Here is a 26,186-nt window from a genome sequence, read left to right as displayed (position 1 = left end):
TCTTGTGACTCCATCTGATAGAGACACGTTACACACAATTCACATTACATCTCTGATGGGCTCGCGTTTGAAACCCCATAGATCTTTTCAACCGCTCTGTGTCACTTTTATCATTTTAATATAAATAAAACTCCGAGGCCATTTCTTAATAAAAAGGCTCGCTTTCTTTGGAGAGGGAGAAAGCACCGAGTGTGCCGATAGGGCCGGGGAAGGCAGCGGTGGAAACCATTTTACAAGCTGAGGAGAGGCTTTGATGTGGCAGTTCTCTTCCATAACACCTTTTTTCCCCTCCAAGAACGCATTAAAACGTTGGCTACTTCTAGGTCAACGAATACGAAGCAGCACAAATTGCCAGCTGTACAAACACGTCGCAGGGGCTGGGGAAGGAGGGCGCTTCCCCCAGCCCATATCTGGTTTATTTTACAGAGTTTAACACAATTCCCAACAAAACACTTGCTTGTCTTTTGGAGCCGCTCAGGAATATTCCGGAGAAGCGGAGTACAAACGTCAACTGTTCCCCTCGAAGGCCTCAAGATAATAAAATGGTATGTACAATAGGGATGTAGTAGGGAAACAATGTACGGTATATGCACAGAATGACAACTGGCAAAGAAATAAGAGGAAAAATATAATGTTGACATTCTGCCTAGTGGACTTCTTCCCAAAATCTACATTTTTCTAGGCACATACCTTGGCTAATAACTAGAGGGTGCTATTTATTACCTTTAAGCACTTCAAAGGCCCTTCAAGAACACTTTGGGAACAGTGAGATTCGAGTGCAGTTACTTTACATTAGAAGCTCATTGTGCTGGGTAACGCAGAACGCCACGGCGAGGTCCATGTACAACCTGATTAAAGTACATTTCTTACCTATGGGAAATTATTATTTTGATAAAAAGGTGCACAGATTCTTACTTCAAAACAGAAATCGCAGAAGTTGATACAGCTAAAATTATATTAGCATAACTGATTCCAGTGACTGTTTCCCTATAAGCCCATGTTGAACAGTTCCATTGGGACTCGACGTCGAGCTCCGTATGCACTTTCTAACACAGACTGCACCAACAAAACGATAGGCAATAATCCCACCATTCAGATTAATTCTATATATATATTAGTGTGTCTAGTCCCCTAAAAGTCCCTGGCCCTCTGCATCCCAACTTTTCACAATAAAAGCTTGAAAACTCAACTCTGTAAGTCATTTTCTTACTTTCATTGATGCTACTTCACAGATTCATTCTGGATCTGGAAAAGCGGGTAAGGTTTCTGAGGAAGTGACACCTCCCAAAGCCGTGTGCGGGGCAGGGGAACACAAAGCAGCAGAGACGTTTTAAGTGGACCACAAATAGCAAAAACCATGGAAGCACTTAGTTTAAATAAGAAAAACCTGCAGCAATCTTCGACACGTGTCACTACATCTAATCCTTCAAAAACGAGAGAGGAAATTACTTGATACAGCACTAAAATATCTGTGTATACAGCACTGAAGTATTTGTGTTAAATACCATGAGATACAAATGTCAAGCTTGTATTTTGCTCAAATATTTTGATCAAGTTGATCAGTTGAGTAAAAATAGTTCCATCTTATCCTCTTGACCAACCTCATTGACTTTGATGAGGACATAACAAGATAGATGGATGATGGCAGAGCGGTGGACGTGATCTACCTTTTCTTGAGTGAGGCATTTGACACAGTCTCCCACAGCATCCTCACAGCTGAACTGAGGGAGTGCGGTCTGGATGAGCGGGCAGTGAGGTGACTGTGAACTGGCAGAAGGGAAGAAGCCAGAGAGTCGTGGTCAATGGGGCATAGTCCAGTTGAGGCCTGGATCCAGTGCAGTGCCTCAGGGGGCAGTGCTGGGGCCTGTATTGTTCAATATATTCATCAACGATTTGGGCGAGGAAATAGAGTGACTATCAGCAAGTTTGCTGATGACACCAAGCTGGGAAGAGCGGCTGACACTGGAAGCTGTGCTGCCATCAGAGACCTGGACAGGCTGGAGAGTTGGGGGGGAAGCAGGATGACCATGAGCCAGCACTGGGCCCTTGTGGCCAGGAAGCCAATGGTACCTGGGGTGGGTTAGAAGAGGGTGGTCAGTAGGTCAGAGAGGTTCTCCTGCCCCTCTGCTCTGCCCTGGGGAGACCACACCTGGAATCTTGTGTCCAGTTGTGGCCCCTCAGTTCCAGCAGGACAGGGAACTGCTGCAGAGAGTCCAGCACAGGGCAACAAAGATGCTGAAGGGAGTGGAGCATCTCCCGGGTGAGGAAAGGCTGAGGGAGCTGGGGCTCTGGAGCTGGACAAGAGGACACTGAGGGGGGACTCATTCATGTTTACAGATATCTAAAGGGTGAGTGTCAGGAGGATGGAGCCAGGCTCTTCTCGGTGACAACCAATGACAGGACAAGGGGTAATGGGTTCAAACTGGAACACAAGAGGTTCCACTTAAATTTGAGAAGAAACTTCCTCTCAGTGAGGGTGGCAGAGCCTGGCCCAGGCTGCCCAGGGGGGTTGTGGAGTCTCCTACTCTGGAGTAGTCCTTCCAACAAACATCAGGGAACTTAAAGTACAAATTGCTTAACACCGAAAAAGCATTAGTTAATGGTATGGGCTTTCTCCCAGTGAAGCCACCAATATAGTCACTTCCTTTACTGGGCCACATTTTGCACAGCTTGGAGGGATTTTATAGTTAAACGCAGCTTACAAAGGTAAGGAAAGGCAACGGAAATACCGCGTTCTCACCACATAGAGCAGATGCCGAAATGGGAGATACCGTCCTGCAAATGGAACCGATTAAAACTTTCAGCGTTATTTTATTAATGCCTCATCTGTAAAATGAGATCATTACGCTGTACAAATATTCTATTAATAATTGAAATAACAATTAATTTTAAAAATAAGTTTGTGAGCAGCCATCCAGAAAGACGGTGAAGGGTCCATTCAGGTGATGTTCTGAATATATTACCCAGTCAGAGTGTATAGAAAGAATAGATTAAGCAAGACCTGTTCTTTAAGAATACGCCTTACAGCTTTTTCACACAAAAAAAAGGAGCCTTGTAAACCTCTGGTTTGAATTACTGGAGAAAAACTTACTGTATTATGCATTTTAAATTATTTATAAACTGCAAACTTTAAAGCCAACCAAATATATTCATTCTCCTTCAAAAACAGATCAGAACTACAGAAAAGGAATGATTACATCGCATTTCTTAATGGTTCTACTTCTTGTGTTTTAATTGTCTTTTTCCTCACTTCAGAGATTTAAAAGAATCTCAACCATACACGAATGCTGGAGCTCAGCAAACTCCCCTGACTTTTCCTCTGTATGTTAAATATTATTGAAGGAAAGAAAGAGAAGAAAAAGGACAAGGGCTCCCGAGAGCCCCTGTAAGGCAGAAAACGGCATTTAGTAACAGACGCAAAGTTCAAACACCATCGAATCGCAGTGAGTTACACAAGTGGCAGCCGCTGTGAACAACACAGATACAAGGGCTGGAAGTCAATGCAGTTTGTAGTCGGCTGCTCAAACTACGAGCGCGAAGTGACGGTCGTTATTTAGGGAAAAACATGTTAAAGAGCATCTTTGAATTGATTGAGAACTCAGTATCTGATGGTGTATATATCCTCCGAAAGAAAGAGAACTTAAATCATCCTGAAATTTCCAGCTATTTTGCAAGGAACTTCAAATCCTTCTTGCTGTATAGAACACAGGAATAACCTAAAACACCGAGGAGAAGAAAATATAATCCTGAACCGCTCTCTGTGCCTATGTCACATTGATTTATAACAGTTATTTCTAAGACAGACAAAAACACACAGATGCAAACAATTGCTCTATTTTTGTAGGCAACAAGTGAGGTGGGTGGTAACTGAGAAATTCTGAAAAATCCTGTCACAATCTTCCATTTTTTGTGCAGTAACCCCCATCACACAACAAACGTTCGCCACATCAGAGGCTTTGCAGGGCCTGAAGGGCCACTTTGATTCCAGACCGCTGCAGGCATTAGCGGGGACGTAATTAGGGTAAAAAGTTCAACCGCAGCTCCATGGCTTGAGTGCTGCCAGAAATAAATTTCCCCTCATTCACTGCTTTCTACTGTACCCTCCCTGAGAAACATATTGAAAACACATTTATCTTTGTAGAGTTTGTTCCTCTTCTAATTAACTTTATAGCGTTTACAGTATTTAATAATTTAAAGTGGAACTTCAAGTGGCCCTGGAAGCGGCGGCTTTGCCATAATGGTGCCGTGCATTATCTGTTCCCTGCGGTGCCGCTTCTGCCGAGCTCCTCACGGAAGGTTTGTGCGCCAGCTGGTTTTACCGGGCGGCGCGTTCGGCAACCGGCTCCTTCCTTCCCTCCGTCTCCTCCCCGCATCGTTACACGGGTTGGAACGGCCGTAAAACGAAACTGCGGCTCTGCAATCCGCTCTCCCCAACCTCCCCGCGTCCCAGCGAGCGCTCCGAAAACGTTTCTCTTTTTACAGCTCCATAAATCAAAGCTCGAGAAGGTCAAAACTACCCGTAGTTCTCACCAATTGGTCAAGGTTTGACCGCTAAATACTCATTTTCTTCCTTCCAGTTTTGATCCAAGATTAACAGTTTATTATAGTTCAAAGGTTATCTTTTAAGATAGTTCACGCAGACAAACGTTTGCTGTATCAGAAGAGCAGCAGATCTTTCCTGCCCTCGCAAATGGAAACACTGCCTCGTTCCATTCAACTGTCTCTCCTAGCATTCCCATCTGTGAAAAAATCTACAGAATGACCAGTAAACACTACAAAAATACTTGAAGTACATTAATATAATTACAGTAACAAGTCACAAGGAAAAAAAAAATGGAGATCTGAAGTGTTCTTTTTAAAGAGAAGAACATTGCTAACTTCAGCACACAACATAATAACCAAATCCAACGTCACTAGAAGGAATTCAAACTACTTTATTCAGGCGTTGCGCCTCTCGGGATCTTAAAAGCTACCACACAACCTGTTAAAGACCAAACCGATTCTTCCTACAATACCCAGAGATGATGGTTTTTCATGTGCTAGAACGGAAGGAAATCGTTGCGAGGCGGCTGACGGAACGGCACACTCGGCACTGAATGATGCTTTAGGGATTTTCAACAGTACAAGAGCCTTCGGGACTCGGTTCCTCAAAAATAAGACACTACGGAGCTTTACCCAACTTCAAAGGTTCTACTGTACTTTTTAGAATAAAACCAATTAAGTTTGCTCTCTAAAAACTGAAACTTACACATCCTTGACAGTCTTCAAAAAATAAGGCTAGGGAGAAAAAGATACATCCCAATTTTGCGTGACCACACATCAAGACCACAATTATTTGATGAACTTCATTAAATAGATTTCATGGCATCCAATACAATGGAAAACCATAACCACCTCCCCAAGCCATTCCTATGTGTGATGTGTAAGAAGCATGATGTATTTTATATGGAGCGGATCCACCCTTTCCACACTCATCTGCGTGACCCAGGCCTGGGCACGGTGGCGTTGGCGATGGCATCTGAGGAACCATCCCGGGAAATACAGTCACCCTGGGCCGTGTAAGACCCGCGAACAAGAGCTTCATTCATTGCAGCTCATCTCCTCCTCCTGGGTGATCCTTCCAGAAAGCTTTGCTGTTTGTCTCTGACAAATCACTTCACAGCGAGCTAATTTTAAACTTTAGCCACAGACACAACTGGACACTAGGTTTTAGCATTAATTAGTTACTTTGCCAGATAAGAAGCAGGGTCATGTGATTTTTGAGATATTAATGTGAGAAAATACTAATGCTTTATTTGTTTCTCTTCTTACTCATGTAAAGCTACATTCTACCTAAACCTTAACACTCCCATAACCACGTTCCTGAGTTAAACTTGTGTTAAGGTTAGTAGGTTTTAATGTAAGCCACGTTAATAAAGTTGGCATCCTGCAAACCAATTTGCCCTGAAAACTGATCAGCAGGAGAAACAAAAGGCCGGCCGAAGTTATCCATTTGTTTGCTGCACCTACTCCTCCTGTAACTTGCCCTCGTTTCCTTTCTCCTCCCATGATTAAAAGACTATTACCTCTTGCTTTTTGTGCCCTCAAGGGACCGCCATCCAGTTCTTCAAGTCACCTGAAATTTTCCATCACTCAAAGTCGTTCAATTGACATGTTTTTCTAAAAATATGTGCTAGAAATGTAACCCACGCTATGGGCTGGCTGCACAGGTTTCTGGTTGAGTCCTTTACCGTCCATCATCTGGAAGGCTGGAAAGTCTAAAGGCCTCAAACTCTTACTTTCTCATCTTCTATAACAGCACTTCTGTTCTTATTATTAACAGAATTCTCTGGTCCCTTAACAGATTACTAATCTTGGTGTTTCATCGCCTAGAAAACTCATCCATATGTACCAAAAAACACCTATTCATTTAGTGTGTGTACAAAGATTTCCCTTATCACCACGAGCAAAGCCCGCACGCCTCTACAAAACGCCACAGAAACAAAACTGATGCAGATGTTCCTCTTCGGTTTTCCTTTAATTTGCAAATTGTGTAATCTAAGACTGGAGCTGACTGAACCAACATCTAAACCAGCACAGCAGTATCAGCCAAAAACCGCAATCTGTTTCCCATTTATGTGTCAAGACTGCACCTTTCTGGGGGCCGAGACCATTGTTTTGAAAGGATTCTATAGTGAAACCATGCTAGACATCGCACTCATTTTACGAGTGATACGGTCCTAAAAGATAAAATGCTATTAAATGACAGTGCGGTGGTTCTAGGTTAAAACTATATTCTATGACTTGAATGGTTTAGCATCTTTAACTCTTACAACTTGGATTCTATGGGTTTTAAACATTTAAGACAGGTAGCGTTAATATCCTAATTTAACACAGTAATAATACATATAGAGAAATTTACAGACTTGATCTTCTGCCATGCCCAGAGGGATTAAACTCTTAATAGAAAAAGGTGTGGCACAGAATTAGTTTTACTGCTGTAAGAAGATTTACTCCAACTGTTCAGCCTTTGAATCACTGTGTAGAGGATTAACCTCGAGACGCAAATATTTTCCTGTAGGTATAGATACTAATCCTTCGCAGCGTCTGAATCAACGTATCAAACAGACAGAAAACATTTGAAGTCTCTCTTTTCCAAGAGGAGTGATGCAGCAACACTGCCCAGAGAGCACACAACCAGACTGGTAAATTATGTTTCTAACTCAAAGAAGTAGATTTAACAAGTATTCTGCTGACAAACAGTGGCTGCAACAATGAAATTGCTCAGTGCTTGTAATTCATTTAGTATGAGTGATGCTTGAAGGCATCTTTTAATTACTTTTTAAGACACACATATTTAAGACACTTCTCAACAGTGATTCTGACCAGGATTAATATCAGAAAAGGCTAATCATAGAATTGTGATTACACTGAGAACAGATTAAACTCAAAATACGCCTTTATTTCATATCAAGTCTCTATTTTTTATTTCTTCTAAAAAGTCGTAGGCAAACAGGTGCTGACACACTGGAAAAACACTTTAAAAGCACTTGACAGTGTTATCCCATTAGTAAAAAAAGGAATACAGCTTTAAAGACGTAACCTACTGGGGTTTTTTAGATGCTATTGCAATCTATATATTAGACTTTATTCACAAAAATCGTTCTTACCCGGAAGATCCAATGCTTTTGCACACACCGAGAAGAGGCCGCTTCTCAGAAAAATTATCACATTTCTGAGCACCTGAGAGGAGGGAAAGCAAAAGAAAAGCAAATCACTATGTGCTGTTTGTGTTACCTTCCAAAGCACTGGTGTGCGCCTTGTGGGGACCCCATAGACGGAAAGATATTGAATATATAATACAACACTCACAGCCTGTACAAGATCAGTGCTAGAAATAAAAATAGCAGGTGTGGACACGAAGAACTCTTCTTGACAGAGACAGCAACGAGCAACAAAACAAGCAGCAAAATCCAGCCAGGATTCTGGAGCTATTTTCTATGCGTTTCAGTTGGGGTTGAGGCTTGTTTAATATAAAGTACCACTTGCTCGCTTTTCATTGTTTTATAGAAGCTGTTTGTAATGAGGATGTCAGCAGCTCCGCGGGGGTTTCACACACTGGTTTCCAGTATTTTCTGCCGAGGTTGAAGTGGAATGTGAGAGTGCTGAGGAGCGCATGGGGGACAGAGAACAGCTGGCGAGCTGGGCAGCAGCTGCCCGGAGCCCCTGCCCCAAAAACACAACATTCAACCCAAAACAGCCGCTGGGAACTTCCACCAGCCACTGAAGCCTATAAGAAAGGAACCAAACCTCCAGCGAGACTCGAGCTCTGCCTGCTGTTCACTCCACGTGAAAACATGACTCTTAACAACATATCTGATCTACATTTGAGATTAACTTCTCCAGGTAACGGCAGCGCAGTCCCAGCAGAGCTCAGCCCATCGTCTGCTCCAGTTCAGAGCTGGGACAGCCCGGCCTGCCCAGGATCCAGCAATAAAACCAGCTCTGGCTTCCCAAACTGCGCTCACACCCTCGCTGCGGCCCCATCGAATTGGTAAATACACCACGCTTCTTAAAACGGGATTGTAAAAACATTGAAAGCTTTGCCTTATTGCTACATGAACAGAAATGAAACCGCCATGGAGTCAAACCCCCTCTCTCTCCCACTTGTGAGCAACGAGCGCTGAATTCCAGGGTACGCTTCTACCCAACTGGAATAACAGCCACCACTACATTGAATTTCCTCAGCCTTTGGTTGTTTAATTATCTATCTATAGGCATGTGTGTGCTTGCTGAAAAACGCAGTTTCATTTTATTTTCCTCCATTCTACACCAAACGCTTTGATCTATAAAGAATATCAGTGATACAGTCTGTTCAAAATCTAACTCACAAATACTGGTGTACTGCACGACATCAATTATTCAGAAGGGCACAACAATTAACAATATACATTTTCACATCAGAGTCTCTGTTAATTATTAATAACTCGAGTACATGTAACTAATTTGTAACAAAAAATACTCAGTGCTCTCCTCTGTAGGAGGATAAGCCTTCCCTCCTACACATTTGGGTATTTATAAAGTCAAATGGGTCACATCAATAACTTCACCGTCAACAATAGCTTTACAAGTAACCCAAAACAGCCAAACGTATTTTCCTTTTATTCCTATTATTTCAAGGGCTTTTGTGAGTCATACCTGTACTGTATGTACTGACCTGTAAATTGATAAATGAAACATATAGTCTTCTTAAGAATCTGGCAACCGATTTGTTTTCTGCAGGACAAGTAACAGATGAACTCCATTTGTTTCTGCTCACTTAGCCGGTCTCTCAGCACTAAGGGCGAAACGCTGACTACCAGGAGCTCTGACATTGATTTAAGTGGAGCCAGGATTTTACCTTAAGCATTTTACTATACTTTCCACCCCCCCTTCTTTTTTACTGGGATATATTAGACACGAATTCATATGTCTCTTTAAGGTCTAAGTTTAATGACAAGGAAGGGGGAGCAAGGGGAAGAAAAGTGGAGGGGAGAACAGGGAGACAACTCCACAAAATCCAAAGAAACACCAGTTTTTAATACCTACAATAACATTTGTACAATAGGTGCTTAAACTTCTGATTTCAGCCTGTAATGGCTGAGCATCTCATTTAAATAAAAAATACTTCAAACATGCACTTTCAGAATGTAAATATTAATACTGCAGAAAAGACTCATTATTTTGAGGACTCTGCAGGGCATTAAATCAGGTTAATAGCGGTCCCATTTACGAGATTGCAAAAAGCGACATGTGTCGTTCTCCGCAATGCTTAATGGAGTCAGCAGCCCTTTCTAGTTCCGCGGTGGGATTTAATCTTCCAAGTTATGATGGATTAATTTTTATTTGTAAAATGGTGTTTATTCGCATGTGCGATACGCTGACGTGCGCACACCTGCTCCGCACACAGTGTTTAACCAAATGCAGTGGGATGATTGAAATGAAAAACAGCCAGCTAAATCCCTCAAATACAAAAAGTATTGAAATCCTGTTGCAAAGTCTTCTTCTTAAACTCCTTTTATTCTAAATCCTTTTAATTCTGTCATATAACACTACAGCATTTATAAAAAGCTGAAAATCCTGACAAATCACACAATTAAAGTAATGAAAACTGTCCTTCCCACTGACAAGGCACCACCTTATCTACAACTCAATTTAGCTAAATGATATATGCTTTAAAAAAACCAAAACGCACTAACTCCAGTTAGTGTACTTAAAACTGTGGCTAAATGAAATGTCATCCAAATCAACATATAGAACTTGATGAAGTCAAAAGGTTATCCACACATAAGCTCAAAGCCGCTTATGTCCCGTCCTGCTGGAACCGCACACAGGTGACTCCAGGCCTGCCGAGGCCTCTCAATCAAATAATCCATACAATAATCAAAGGAACAGTGGCAGCAGCCACACACCTTTATGAGGAACACCCACAAGAACCCAAAAACTATTCAGACTTGGGAAAAATACACTCATTTCCCTCGAGGAAGAAATACACTGTATAAAGGCCAAATTCTGACCTATTCAGCAATAGCGTATATGCACGATGGAGTCTGTTTTTCTGGTTTGTATTTCCACTGCTCAAGTTTGATCACAGCCATTTAATACCGCAGTGCAGCTCCCACTCAGCTAAACCCCTCTCAGTTCTATCTGTTACTTGAAAATCCTGTTGCATGGTCCTGCCCCACGTCGCACAGTCACTGCATATGGTTTTCAGCCTGTTTTGCTGCTTCCTTTTGGGTGGGTGGAGAATAAATCCCTCTTAACATTTCATTATCGCTACCATTTGTGTCTGCTTTCTTACTGAACACCAATGCAAAAAAGCCTGCGTGCCACCTGAAACAGAAGTGAAGAGACTCGAATCGGTCCCAAAACCAGGGTGTGAATTCTTCCCCCAGCTTCAGGGTAGCATCAATCGCTCCGTTTCCGCACAGATCGGCTCTAGGTGCACCACCCGATATCATTCCTGATCAATGGTGCTGCGACTGCCATTCTGATCCCAGAACTCCAGGCGCTCCCTTAGGATTTAGTGTTCTAGACCATGAGCACCACGTTATTCTGTCTCAACCCCCAGCATCACCCTGATATTTCAAGTTTCCAAGTCCTCCTTCAGTACCTGCATCATCACACCCGTTTCTTACATCCCACAACAGTTATCACTCCAGAACCCCCCCAACTCCAGCTGAATTCCGCATCTACTGGCTCTTCAGCCCACTCCCGATAAATCAGTCTAATATGCTGAAAGTTTAAGGTTTAATAGTCTAAAGTATGGACGTGATGTGGCTGGAACTGCAGCGATGGCACAGAGGTCAGTCCACAGAGCTTCAAATAAATGATTTTTTTAAAATGCTGTGCTTCAGAATTCTTCCCTGTGATATTTATAAAAGGCTTACTTGCTACGCTTGAGAATTCTGTCCTGTAATTTCTATAAGCCACATACATTAACATTCATTATAACATAACAACCCACGAAACAGTCACAAAACACCAACACTTAAACGCACACCTGCATGACCCACTTCCAGCCGCCCAAACGCAGCTACCGGCTGCGACGGCTCGTGCAGCTCGTTCCTCTGCCATACCTCCTATGCAATTATTTTGGCCTTCAGGGACTTAAAACCACTAAGCCACCCAAGTGGTTGAATCTGTACAAAACTCACATCTGCCTCCCTTTAGAAAGCCACCTCAATATTACAGTTCTTTTAAGTATACCTGCACGTACAGCTGAGTCAGCTCTTGAGGTTCCCATTTTATTTTACCAACATCGCAGATGTAAGCAGCAGAGTACAGAGAGAAATCTGCTGCGAAATTTAAACCTTTACCAGCTTAAGATTTTAAAATGTAAAACTATTCTGTGTCCTATTTAATTTTAGCTGTTCATGTTAATATAATTCTAGTTTCCAACGCTTCATCCACGATGTCCCCTTGGTTCATAGTGGCTTTAAAAACAGTATCTCTGATTGAGTTGATCGAGTCCAACTCCCGTCCCTGTAAAGGGCAACCCCAAAATTCATATCACGTGTCTGAGGGCATTGTTGAGATCTGGGGAGCAGAGAGAAGTTAACATCTACATTTTTCAGTGTTATTTACAGAAAGCACTCAGTTCTTTATGGCCACGTTATCCAGGCTGCAGACTGACCATGCCATGGACACGGAGACATCAAAGCGCTGCAGCGCTGGGCCGGGTCAGGTCTTGGCTGGGTTGTGAGCTCAGACAAAACCCTGGCCCGGCCTGCAGCACAGCTGCCAGGTCAGAGCGCTTCCAGGAGCCGTTTGGCCGCTCTGGCCGTGGCACTGAGCCCGGCCTAACAAAGCTCACCGGATCCGAGCTGGCAGCGCCAGGTACCGCCCCGCGCTCCTGACACCAGCACCGCTTCTAACCCGCTAAACCAGACCTGAGGGGGTCTGCTGTGCAATAAGCCCACGTGAAATAAGCCTGTATGAAATAACTCATTGGAAACAAGGCTTTATTATGCTGGGAAGCACGTGATGCAGCAGAGGATCTGACATCAAAGGACGAGAGTATTTTAACAAAATAGTTGACGAACTATTAAGTTCTGCTACTGCGAAGTCACCAAGTTAAAACCATGAGCTTTCCTTTCACACCTGGGAATGAGCTTCTTATCACAAACTAAGATCTATTTCTAGGAACGTGCCAAATCCATCCACTAAGAGAGTCCTATTTTCAATAATTCCCTTTTTACAGCTTTACAGTAAAATAGTGTTTGAGCTTACTGATGGTAATCAGCTTCTCCTTTACAAATTCCTTTTATTTTGTTCAGAATCATTAAAGCTCATGTGTTAGTTATCTAAGGCTCTTATTACAGCTTTACTTTTATCTGATTCCAGATACTGGTCAATGATACATTCATGTACTTTTAATCAAAGATTTATTTAAACCAGGCCATGCAAAAAGAGACCAAAACATGTTTTTAAGAGGTTTGACTTAATTTAATATGAGCTAATTTGAAGAGTTTTCTAATGTAACAACTATCATTGTCAGATGCTAAATATATGCAACTTAGAGACAGAGTGTAACTGCTTGAAGGAGTTCATAAGCAGTCTAGCTTACTAGATTAAAAAAGCATTTTACCATCAGAAAAAAGAATATGCTTAATTATGAAACATATAAATATATACTTACTGATTTGTGGAGCTGGTAAAATCCGTGCAGCTCGAACTGGACCATGGCGGACAGAAAAGAGCTCCTGAGCTTCACCACTGATCTGCAAAGCACATGGATTGTGAACATACCATGTAAAACGTATACGTGCTTATAAAAATATATATATATTTAGTAGGTAGACAGACATCGTACAAAAGGGAGGTAAGAAAACAAGTCGGTAAGACCTTGCCATTTGAACCAACCATCTGCAAATTCTCTGAATTTCTCTATATCACAGAAGTCTTGAACAACACAAATTACAGCAACAAAGAAACGTGTGATACACGAGATACTTGCACTATCTGCATTATGAAGCTCATTTCCAAAGAACCAACAACTGAAAAGAGATGCAATGAGACTAAGCCCACAGCCACCACGTCGGCATAAAGTTTTGCCAAACAAGCAGGTTATGGTATCAGAAGTGAACACAATTTAGAACAAGGTTCTTGTGAATCAATGAGCTATAAATCCCAGTCCTTTTTTCTGAAATGTCACTTTATAGTTGTTGACGTTAACTTTCTGATGTGGGATCTGAAGGGGAGAAGGAAAAAACTACTACTGGTTGACCAAGAAGTCATAAGTACAGTACTTGAGACTCTTCGCTTACTTCCAATCTTAACTCCGAGCCTTCAATTTATTAGCGATGCATTAGATAATGTTGGCAGAATCAAACCTACCCCAGTGAAGCACAAGTCTTTCAAAAGATTATTTGGAAAAGACCATTTATTGCAGAAGTAGCCTGTCAGTAAGCAAACACAGAATGTAGAGGACCAACGCTTTTCCATATTACACCCAGAATAACGTTCACACTACACAGGCACAGATGAGGAGCGAGTTGAGAGCCTATGGGTGAAAGTTAAAGGGCAGGCTGGCAAGGGTGATACTATTGTGGGCATCTATTATAGGCCACCAGGCCCCTGCTCGGAGGAGCTTGCTCACCAGATTCTACTCAGGACAAAAGAATGATGATCCAAAATCAACTCAGGGAAGGTTTGCTGATTGTTCTTTACAGATTATGAGTTTGGAAGACAGTGCAGAGAAAAAAAACCAGCACATAGATACCAACTGCATCCAGAAAAGGCAAATTAGAGGAAAGCAGAGTGCAGGCAGGCAGAAAACGAGAAAAATTAAAGAGAGTAGTAAAAAGACGAAAAAAAAGATGAAGACAGCAACATGTTTTCTATCCCTTGGAACACAGCAGCCCTATGAAAAGGGAAAGGAGGAAATCAAGAAGAAGAAAAATACAAGGCTTTGGAAATGTTATTATTGGCAATTAAAGATTTTTTCCCCCAAATCGGGAAAATGCTGTTTCACATGTGTAAGCACAGCAATGGCTCTGAACGAAAACAAGAGGGAAAGGAACCGGTATAACAAAAGTATGGAAGAAGTGATTCACACCGAATAATCCAACCCAACTCAGTCACCTCCTCCTGCTTTTGAACTACGCCAGCACATCAGCACTAACTCCAACCTACTGCAACAACATCCTACAAAAAAAACCTGGACATGACACGAAAATATGGATGAGATTAAACCAGCAATACTCGACCTATCATAGCTCCATAAAATAACTGTTTTCTTAAGGGATTTTTAAGTTCTATGTCCTTAACTGTTCCATGGAAGTAGGAAAACAGAGGGCATTGGAGTTCGTTGTATGCCATGAATAATTTCAGAGCTTGCTCATTCCTCTGGTTTGCTAGCATTCAAAAATGCATCAGGACTTGAGAGTTGAAGTTCTTCCCTGATATATAATTAACTTTTCTTAAACACTGCCACCAGAAGCTTCTCTTATTTGCAGTCTTCTAAAATTCTGAATTAACTGCGGTTGATGCTAACACTCTTCATTGATCTATGTAAAATATAAAACTCTATTACCATTGCTGAGGGCATGTGTATCGGTTTTGGCCAAAAGCACCGTGTTCAGGGCAGAGAGGTTATATAGTCTGATCTTCCCAGCAGTCCTGGCCCTATCGCACTCCTGACACAGCCAAGTTTTCCTGGGAATGGGACATTTATTCCACCAGGAAGCGAAGTGGGAGAAGGACCAAGGTTGAAGCGCAGCCCCAGCGCTGGATGGTGCCCGACTCCATCGCGGGTGAGATGTGGGGCTGGCAGGGACGGGGCAAAAGGCTCCGCATCCCATTACCAGCCCCTTGAGCTGCACAGTCTCAGAAGCACAGACAAAACATAAATAGACTTCACCAACTGAAAACAGAGCTCTAAATTCTTCAAAAAGTACCTGTGAAGGACCGTGGCTGCGGCTGCCATGCTGGATTGGATCCAGCCAAGTAGCGAGTCCCTGTGGCAGCTCTCAAAGCTCTTCAAAGTTTTTCTTTCTCATTCCAAAAGCCAAGGCTATTTCCAAACAGGTTTCAAGAATGGAATATTAAGCTATAAAAGCAGTTTCAGGTACTCATTCCGTGGAAGAGTGAATCCAAAATGACGGCTCCAAGCTGGTCTGATAGAACATTTCAGCGTTTCCCAGCGCCTGGTATCAAACCACAAAGCCCAGACCTACATGGAAGCTGCGAGCAAAGAAGACGCAGAACCCGGCCCGACCAAGTCTTCATCGCTCCCATCAATGACAGACTGAACAAGGAAGAACTCGCTTCTCCACTCAGACGTCTTGAGCTACTGCTTAAAATATGACAGCCCAGGAATCTGGAGCACTGGTTAATTTTTGATGACAGAGTTTTATTGTTTGGAGCACACCAGTTTGCAGCCATTAAGAAGGACAGAACAAAGGAAGTTTTGTTCACACTGGGGATAACTAATAGTTTCCGACCATAGAAAATGGTTTTCACATGGTGAAAAGAAAAAAAAGTCAAATGTACACCAAACTGAAACAAAGTTCAAAACTCAGTGCTTAAACTACTGTGCAACTCTTCAAAAGCAAAACTGCCTGTTTATTAAAATAAACTATCAGAGAACACAAGGAAGAAACCAGGCGGGTCTTTTAAATATTCTGATATGTTTTAAATATGATATAGATCATAATATGTTATAATATGACAAAAAGCAACTGACAGATACCACCATAGAACACTGATATAACTACGCTGGGTTGAAGGTTATTGCCAGTCATCTTGCTACTGAGTGAGGAAAGGAGTGTAAGTAAAAGGACATGTTGTGTCATTTGGGTGTAGAAATTCAACCAGCATGCTTTTCCATCAAAACAGATCTCTGTAATCATCTAAAGATTTTAGATGCTCAAAGAACGTCCCAGACATCTCCTCTAGTGCCTGAATTCAGTATGAAACTGCACCTAGCAGGTACAATTCTGACAACATGAACTGAATTTAGAAAACAACGAAAGCCTAGGAATGGTTTTTGGTTTCGTTGCACATGCTTTTTTTCCACTGCTGTAAGGTAGGATACAAATTAAAACCCAACCAAACGAAAACCAACTTCCAACAGTTCTGCAGTCACTTAATGAGGGCAAAACCAAAACACACCATCTGCTGTACAACTGCAGTTTTAACTGCTTTTAAAAAAAATCACAGTATTATTGACAGCAGCATCTAAAGAGATTTAAGGGCTGGCAGCGTGCGATGCCATCGGTGTTCAACGAGTCCTGTGCACTGCAGATTCCCCACGGCACAGTCACCACCGCACGGCTGACACCTCCCTGCAATCTGTGCCAGTGGCCTTATACCACGGCCTTGAAGTATTTTTCACTAAATATACATCTGCATTTGTCATTAAAAGTTCTCTTTAGTAGTTACTAATTTTTTCAGCTCGAGCTTGATCATCCTTTTTTAATTGTAGTATGAACCATTAAATTAAGATGATTTTTCTACTTCTGAAGCTTCCAGCATCCAATGATTAAAAATTATCTGCCACAAAGCCAGCCAACATGCATTTCCTTGAACAGGAACATCTACAGCAGATACTTGGAAACCACATTAGGCAGAAATCAGTTCCAATTGTAATTGAAACACGAAACCGGGAGCAACGGGTAAAAAAAAACAAATTCCAAATAAAACACAAAGCTATGCTGCACAATTATCAAATAGGAACTCCTCATCATACTTTTGTATATTCCCAGATTTCTCTCCACTTAGAGAGCCATATTTTAAGACCACTTTTAACCTTCCCACCCCCATTTCCAAACAAAGATCAAAAGCAAAGCCGTTTGGACGGACACCTTCCGCTTCTTAGGCAACACAGATTTTCCAAAGCCCGGCCGTGACTCCAGCGCCCAGCAGTCCAAACAGCCTCTCAGCACTAATGCTATCTCCCATTTGCAAGTCACACTTGTGTAGTCAAAGATCTTCCTCCAAGGAGATGTTAATGGGCAAGCACTCAGAGTGCAGAGGGACACGCTCCTGGAGGCGGCCGCAAAGGTGTTCGGGAGGCAGTGAAACACCATTACGGAGGGTGTCAGCTCAGGACCTGTCATAAACACTTCATAATCACTCAGACGCAAACCCGGCTGCCTGCAACACGTTACTTTATTAAGTGCTGAACTGAGGTTCAATCGTATGAATGAAAAAAAAAACACCCAAAAAAAAAAAGCACAATGCTGCAGATAATGGCCTTACTGAGTGGGTTTGCACATAAATGTCACGCTGTTGCTTTGTCAGATGGAAAGGTTTTAAACTACGAAAATCGGGTTCTTTCCCCAATAACTGGAATGATGTTGCTTTAATTACAGCTCTGCAACATCAACAAGAAAGGTTCATATAATACCAAAGGACATGTTGAAAAATAAGTAACATCAGGCACTTCATGGCCCAACTTGCGGCTTATTCAGATGCGAGAAGAGGGGAAAGAAAAAGAATATGAAACAGCTACAAACCCGAGGAAAACCCCTCTTTCCCTCTAGGAAACGCAGATAAACTCCCTTATACTACCTGCCTGACAATACCAGTGAGCACACTTGTCGTTTATTAGGAATCTCCATCCAATTATTTCATGTTCAGTGCAGTGTGCCATGGGGCAGGAGTCAATGCAGAGCAGGTTACACCCAGGTCATCTCTTCACATCCCAAAGAACTGAGACGACTCTTCCGTTCTTGTTTTCCTTCTACACATAAGATCCCACCTGAGCGGGAGTTTCCCACGGGCACCGATACGGGTCGCTCCGACAGACGTTCTGTCAGCCAGACACAAAAACTCACTTATGAGGGACAAAGAATTCTCACCTTGCCACAGCACACGGGCACATTACACACGGAGGAAAGTAAAACAATCTGTGCTAAACACAAACCTGCTCCCACCCAGTGGCCAGGACAAGGCCCAACACACTCCCCTTCCATACCAAACACACACATTCATTTGGATAAGGACACTCCAGCAGGATAAAGAAAGCTGGTTTATCAGAATTCTTTAACTCAAGCCTCTGTGACTACTCACAGTGTCTTAAGTGATTGATCGACTTGCGCTACAACTCCCGGTGCTGCAGTTGTGTCTCCTCTCTTAGCTCAGGATCTTAGTGACACCTAATGTTTGTTTTCTGTAATACATTCTGAAGAACAAAGCCGTTCTGAACCATTTGAATAATCCGATTCGTACACAAATATCAAACTGATCAGGCTTCACGACAGTGTACAAAACTAATCGTACACTATGATCGCGTTCTTAGTATTCAAAGTCGTTCTAGTGTAAGGCAGCTTAAAAACCACCCCCACGATCCAAAGATAGGTTTGGCTGCACTAAAAATAAAGCCATGAAAATTAGAATTAGCCAGTTTTCATGACATACAAGCAGACAAAATTTCCTTTATTTTGGTTAGAATGTACCTGCATTTTATTTAAAGGTCCTAAATGTTAGTAAAAAGTTACTAACCAATGAAATTTAGTGAAGTACGCTGGGTCTTACGCCATTTCTGTTAAACTCTCCTTCAAATGTAAAAGCTCAGCAGTTTTTTTCCTCCTCCATCTCCAGCTAACAAGAAGCAACCAAGAGGGGAACAGCCAGCTCCCCCACACCGCACTGCAACGCCATTTAACCTCACTTTTGGTGTACAAATTGACATTATATTATGTTATACCAAGTTACTGGTATATAAACATGTCCCACATAGCTAACCAAAAAGTCATAAAAAAATATATACATATTTGTAAAAAAACCAAAACAATGTATTTTACCAATGGGAAGAACTTGATCCTCTCTACGTTATTTTGAAGGACAAGATGTTATGAGCATTTTTTTTTTTTTAAGTTAGGAATTTTATGACCTTCTGTATTAAACCTTATTCTGTAGTTTCAAGAAATTTGGGGGAAATTCCCCAAATTAAGACCATGTGCTCATAAACCACTCCGAAACACAAACTGCAGGGTATGTGTATGACAGCGTGAAATCAAACCCATATGCACACACAGACTTTAGTAAAATTAAAATTGCAAATCATGTACATGACAAACATGTGATTGTAAAATGCTATTAATACTGGCATACTTGCATTCTTGGTACAAACAAATTCTTTTCCTATTTTCCAACCCTTATTCCTTTCTGTAGGCTAAAAAGATTTCTGTCCTTTGGATACAAACTATTCCTTAATGTCAAACATCACTCCCAACTCAAATCCAAAAGCGTACTTAACAGAAATAATTTGTAAAGAGCCTTCAAATCTGAAGGTACATGAATTCAAGTGTTTGATCTATGCTCAGTATTAATCTTAAAATAAGCATATTATATACAAACCATATGACATTGATGGTGAATGTTGGCTCCTTCCACTTCAACAGCAAAAAATACAATATTAAAGTAATAACGGAACATTACAAAGAAAAAAGCCTCCGGCACAGACGCGCTCTCTGTACTTACAGGTATGCTCCAGACTTGCATTCCATCGCTGTATCCGATCATCAGCAGTAACGGGGGTTCGTTCCCAGTGCTGTGTATTTCATGAAACTCCATGTTCCTTGACGTATCTAAATTGAGTTTAAATATCAAAGCCATTATGAACAGGTTAGGAGCAGTTATGGCTGGTGTCAGTTATACCAGATGTACAAGAGAACTCAGAGGGAATGCCTGAGATTTTTTAAAAATAAATATATGATGGAAAAAAAGCCACAAGCAAACACACCTTAAGTGGCCTAAAGCTGGACATAATGCCCTGGAGAGGTTGATGGGTCTTTTCTAGTTCTAATGGCTGTGAATTTATGACCTGCCAGCCTCTGTGCCATTTCAACAGCTGGAAAACATACAATCTTCCCTATGAACCTCTTGGAAAGGCTGAAAATTTCCCATCACAGTTCTGGCTATGGTTGCTTTTACTTCATCTGAGGCCAGAATGAGCCTCCACCATGGAGCTCTAGACAGGGAAATACAACAAGGGCAAGTGTAGAGTCTTGTATCTGGGTAGGAATAACCCCAGGTTCCAGTATCAGTTGGGGAATGACCTATTAGAGAGCAGCCTAGGGGAAAGGGACCTGGGGGTCCTGGGGACAGCAGGGTGACCATGAGCCAGCACTGGGCCCTTGTGGCCAAGAGTGCCAATGGTACCTGGGGTGGATTGGAAGGGGGGTGGTCAAAAACTGTAGAAAAAGTGCAGTTATTCACTTAGAATTTAGTCTGTCTAGAACAGGGAAATGAAAGACCTAATTCGGACCTAATTTTGGACCTAATGTGTATTGATAAACTGAAATTATTGTACATAGACCCAGAAAATCAAAAATAAGTGAGAGCAAATGAAGCCGTACCATTTAGATCTGCATTTTCAAATCTGACCCAAATGATCTTCTCCTTTTCTTCTGCTGGTGGGGTACCACTGTAGGCCTGGAGAAAAAGCAGAAAGGGTTGAAATCGAAAAGTTTAATGCAAGCTTTACCTTTAGCCATTGTACACCACTTCTAAAAGCAACGTCTCAAGATTCACAATCAAAACCCAAAAAATTTGGCTTTTCTTTTTCAATATTTTGGTACACCTGACGCACACTTCAACTGCTTTGTACACCAGAAAAACAGTTTTAAAGATCTACACATACCTGTGGCACAACATCCTGAAGAAACGTGACGACGCTTTCCATATATGACTGTTCCCTGGAGAAAAGAAGGAGAATTTTAACTTCTGTTTATAAAATAACAGCTATGGGGAAAAGCATAAAATGTAACTATAAAGAAACCCCATTCTCCACATCAGAGTGGCCGACTGAAGTACTACAGGCATTTGGAAATATTCTTCAGGGGTTTTTTCTCCTCGATTTGGCTATTACGACATGAAGACGAGGACGTGAGCTCTCACTGTGGGGCAAGGAAATGGTCAAACCTCAGCTGCTCCATGTGCAACAATGTGTGTGCAGCACTTGGGGGCAGGAGCTGGAACAAAACCCCAACTAAGAGCAGTAAGGAGAGCTACTCCCAGATAACATTCTATAGCTTGGGAAGCTTATTCCTTCTTGGAAGTTCCTTAGGAGCACTGATTTAGAACTGTATATAGTGCAAGATACATTTGTTCTGGTAGATTTAAACCAACGCTTTTATTAGCTCAGCCCTGTATGAGTGGGGAGTCTCTTGTGTAACTCCTGAGCAACCTACAATGTGGGTTGACTATATCAGACAGACGGTGTTGAAACTATGCAGAAAGGTTGATTTTTTTTCTGTAATTAGTAATACTGAAACACGCTGGCAACAGGAACAATCTTCATTACTTTTTATATTGGTAGTAATTTTTCTTGTTTTAACTCCATATTTCCAACAGCAACAAACACAAATCATACACAAGGAAATCCAGACTCTTGATGTCCAAACGTCCACAAGTTTTCTTCGTGCTTTCTTAAACCATGTTGTGTGAGATTCTTTTAATAGAACTCGGACTGTTTAAGCATTAAGAATTAAATACTCTGCCTAGCAATGCAGAAGATACTGCGAGTCAATGCTGCAACACCTGGGTCAGGTAAACCCTTGATTCCTCTCTGAAAACAACAACAAATCTAAACCAAAGTTTCAAACTTTAGAAAGCTCATTCAAACTCACAACAAAACCAGATTTTGCTCAGCGATGCAAGGATTACAGCATCACCGTTTGTCTTACTGCTTTAAGCTGAAGCCTTATAAGCGAGCCGTGGTTTCCAGCACTGATTCACTTTGATTTATGTAGGTCACCAAAAATGTCTGTGTGTCCCTTCAAAGCCCTTCATTACCCAGCAGTAACACTCACTGCAGGTACGGTATTAAAGACGGTGTTTGAAGTTCTCACGTGAATGCCTACCAGCCAGAGTCATCCTGCCTTCATTCCTCAGCTCATCAACCAGGACTTTTCTCTTCCCCCTCAAGTACATCTCAAAGCTGAGGTTTGGGAAATGCTTTATTCAGCGTACCAACTCTACATCTCTCCTCAAGTTGAAAAATATTCCAAGAAGAGACCTTTAAAATGCTCATAAACAACAAAACCCACCCAAAACGAAAAACTTCCTTCCGTAGGAATCTAGGAGCTTCACATAAGCATTTCTATTATTATACTTTTAAAGCATATTTTGAAGACAAAGTCATTACAATCAGAAGTGCATTTGATTAGGAATTCTGCAGTGTAAAAAAGAATGGTTATTCTACCATATGCCTGCAAGACAAACCTCCAACACAACTTTTTGTGTCACAATGACCCGTTTCTTGTGCTCCCTAGTAAAAACAAAGTGAATCTTGCTGTCGAAATACACAGCTATCTCCAGCCACAAACTAATAGCCCCTGAAACTGATAGTACAAGGGAACATTTTGCTCCAGTGTCATTTTGCAGCAACAGTTCAGCAGTATAAACATCCCCAGAAAAAAAAACTGCTACAAAAATCCTTTAAGAGACACAAGATCATAAGCCTTCTAGACTGCCTTACTAGGCTGTTTTACCACTAAAGTATTTTCACATGAACGCAATGAAAATAAGGATGGCCAAGCACAGAAACGGTCTCTTATGTGCTGTGAGTGGGGAGAGGGAGATTCTTGCTTTGTTCTTGGTTTTATTCTCTGAAGACAAGAAAAGTTAAACTCCAGAATTGTATTTACTGAAAGACTCTAATGACAGGCTGACATGTTTTAACACATCCACCCCTGTGACAAGGTATTATTAAACAGAACTTCCTTCTAGCTAAGGAAGAAGTCTGCAATCATCAATCTACAGCTGGTGTAGCGTTTGTACCGCAACAAGATTGCGCAGACAAACAACAGGACATTGCAACGCATCTTTAAAATTTACAACTTGGAAGGTTTTGGTGTATAAGCAAAAAATCCCCCATTTAGGGAAGCGGTTTGACTTGCACAGTCCTAGGAGACAGGAATGCAACATCTGTTTACTTTGTTTTATTGGAAGATACTTAGTGCAACAAAACTGTAGTGTCAACACAAGCCCTCGCAGGTGGTAAAGAAAATTGGTTCTTCTCCAAGAAAATAACAAGCACAGCCAACAAGGGCTATTCTTCTAAAATGTGCTTACGTGACAGCTTGGGGGCGAACCACCACCCCTCCGGTACATCGACTAGGGCGGCGAGGAGATTCTGTCGCCATTGCTTCTGTGCAGATACCTGTAAGAAAGACATTTCTTTTAAATAATAATTCGTGTCAGGATTATTTATTACACTAGTCCTTGACATATCCTTCAGGATGATAGAAACGTCTTGAAGAAAGATGCTTAACTTGTACAAATCTGTAAGGCTCTATGTACCTTTACAGCACCTTCAAAGAAAAACCCCAAAAGACCAAAACTCAACTTTTCAGTATCTCAATCACTACAGCCCCTGCAATGTATGTGGAAGCAAAGAGAAAGCACAGACCTTGATGATAAATGGGAAGATTTTCCTCAAACTGTACATCAGTGATAGTGGTACAGGTGCACAGTTAACATCACTGTTAGATAAGGCCACTATTTACTAATGAGCTGTTATTCTTAAAAAATATTACATAAAGACAATGCACAATGACAATCGCAGGGTATTGCACTCTTGAAAAACTAATGGGTTACAATGAAGCTAACCCAAAAAGCGTGACAGAACACGCTCTGCTTTTTCTACGCTTGCTTTTCGCATTGTCTTTGAGTTTTTCTTCACACTTCTGATCTCCACGTGAAAATTCAGAGGAACACTCCAAAGGGCAAAGAAACCACTTGAGGAGCATCCCAGGTCCCACCACCCCCTCAGCCCCCCGTTCGGCCGCCCCATTGTCCGTCAAACCAAGAACTGGGGCAGAAAGGGAGAGAAAAAGCCAACTCCCCAACGCTCTGATGATTATCAGCATCATTCCCATGTCTGGGGAGCCTTTATAAGAGCTTTTGAGACACGGACAAGCACTGAGCCTCACAGAAACTGATAACAAAACCTTCAGCAATGCAACTGAAGTTTGACAAACACGCCCAGCAACCTTAAAAGCACGTAAAGAATAAAATATCCCTTCACATTATGTGTTAGGCCGGCGGGACACCTGCGCCGGCCGGTGCTCGTTCCCCGAGCCCTGAGAAGCCGCCACCTGCCCCGGGCACCTGCGGGACTGCGGCACCGGGCCCTGTCCGGACCCCGCGGGGCCGGCCGGGCAGCGCCGGGCACCCGCAGCCTCCTGAGCTTGAGTAACTCCGGAGCAAAAAGCCCCGACCCGCCCGGCCGCTCCCCCGGTGAGTCAGTCAGGCCGCCGACACCCCAGGAGGCGCCGTGACCCGCCGGCCCCCGCTCACCGCCCGGCCCGCGCCCGCCCGGCCCGGCTGCCGGGGCTCCCTCAGCGCCCCGGCCTCACATCCCCGCGTTCGCCCTCAGTGCCGGCCACAGCGCTCCCCGCAGCCCGGGCCCGCCCCTGCCCTCGCCCAGCGCTCCGCGCCCGGCCCCCGCCCGCGGGTCCCGGTGCCGTTCCCGCCACAGCCGCCCTGACCCCCTCACCAGCCGCCTCGCCCGGCTCCTCACTGACAGTGTTTGGGATCCTCACGGGGAATAACACCCAGCGCACCGCGCGCTGACAGCCAATCAGACGGCTCCGAAGGCGGGTTGCTTCCCACCGCCGGCCAATCCGTGCCCCGCTTCCCAGCGGTGGGCGGGACGTGTGAGACACGAAGGGCGGCTGCGCGCCAAGCTCGGGTGAGAGGGCGCGAGGTGGCGGGCGCAGCCCCCCCCGCTGCTTTGTTTACATCGCGGTCTCGCGAGAGCCGGTCCCGCGCACGTGAGCCGGGGGCGGAGCCGCGGGGTGTCGCGTCACGCGCCGCGCAGCCAATGGGCGGGGACGCACGGGGTGGGCGGGGCCAAGGTGCGTTAGTCCGGGCGGGAGCGGCCGCAGTTGCGGCTGCAGTTGCGGAAGCAGCAGGATATATATGTGTACATATATATTTTTATATATATATATATATATATATATATTTTCTTTTTTTCTTTGTTTTTTGGTCCTGTGAGTCCAGATGACATTGTGGCTGAAGTCAAGCAAGCTGCGACTGCCAGCATTGAAGTTTAACCAGTACTTTGATACTCTGCTTGTTACCCATGGCACATAAACCAAACATACAATATCAGCCCTTCCAAGCTTTTGAAAGGCTTGTAGAAAGTAAAAGAAGAAAAAGAGTGCTGAACAGATTCAAAATATACACAACAACAGTAAATAGATCCAGGATGAGAATGATTAACAATTTACTCCATTGAGAAAAAATGATGTTGAAATAATGTTAAGACCTTTTAAAGATATTCCTTCCCGGGTTGCTGAGGGTGACGCGCTTTGCTCATCCCTCTGGGTCAGGGTTGAATCACCTGAATCACCATTGGGGAACCTGGTTTGGGAACCTGCCTTGACTTCCGAAACCACAAGTCATCATCTGAAAAAATAAACTATGACAATGCAGCGTAACGCAGCTCAATTCTTCCAAAGTACCTGTTAGCAGAGTGACCATTCTTTATTCCCTCTGTCCCAAACAAAACGTCAGAGGACGGCGGCTCAGCTGGTAAGTTGCCCCACAGGACAGTCGTCCTCTGGAAAAAATGAATGTTTAACCCTGATGGTCATTCAGCAGCTTCCCCAGTAAAAACGTAGGGTTTGCGTGGTTTATTAGATGTGAGAGAAGCCGATGTCTGTCTGTCCAGCTGGAGATGCCCCAGTCTAGAACCGTTGTGA

General features: G+C 42.9%; 1 protein-coding gene across 2 annotated transcripts in view; it reads right to left on the bottom strand.

Annotated features, from left to right (window-relative positions):
• The window catches only part of BCAS3 (BCAS3 microtubule associated cell migration factor), a 282,873-nt gene extending 257,666 nt beyond the window's left edge, over nucleotides 1-25,207 (bottom strand). For both annotated transcript variants that reach the window (XM_080357114.1, XM_080357115.1), the window contains exons 1-7: nucleotides 24,974-25,207; nucleotides 23,548-23,635; nucleotides 21,113-21,167; nucleotides 20,829-20,904; nucleotides 19,951-20,057; nucleotides 13,160-13,241; nucleotides 7,650-7,722 (exon numbers count right to left, since the gene is read on the bottom strand). In XM_080357114.1, the coding sequence (XP_080213240.1) occupies nucleotides 7,650-7,722; nucleotides 13,160-13,241; nucleotides 19,951-20,057; nucleotides 20,829-20,904; nucleotides 21,113-21,167; nucleotides 23,548-23,618 (464 nt within the window). In that variant the 5' untranslated portion in view covers nucleotides 23,619-23,635; nucleotides 24,974-25,207. The remainder of the gene's footprint in view (nucleotides 1-7,649; nucleotides 7,723-13,159; nucleotides 13,242-19,950; nucleotides 20,058-20,828; nucleotides 20,905-21,112; nucleotides 21,168-23,547; nucleotides 23,636-24,973) is intronic.
• Nucleotides 25,208-26,186: the final 979 nt, after the last annotated feature.

The sequence above is a fragment of the Nesoenas mayeri genome (assembly GCF_963082525.1).
Source record: "Nesoenas mayeri genome assembly, chromosome: 20".
In the NCBI taxonomy this organism is placed as follows: domain Eukaryota; kingdom Metazoa; phylum Chordata; class Aves; order Columbiformes; family Columbidae; genus Nesoenas; species Nesoenas mayeri.
Note: the sequence above shows the minus strand (reverse complement) of the source record. Positions and strands in the feature narration are given on the sequence as shown.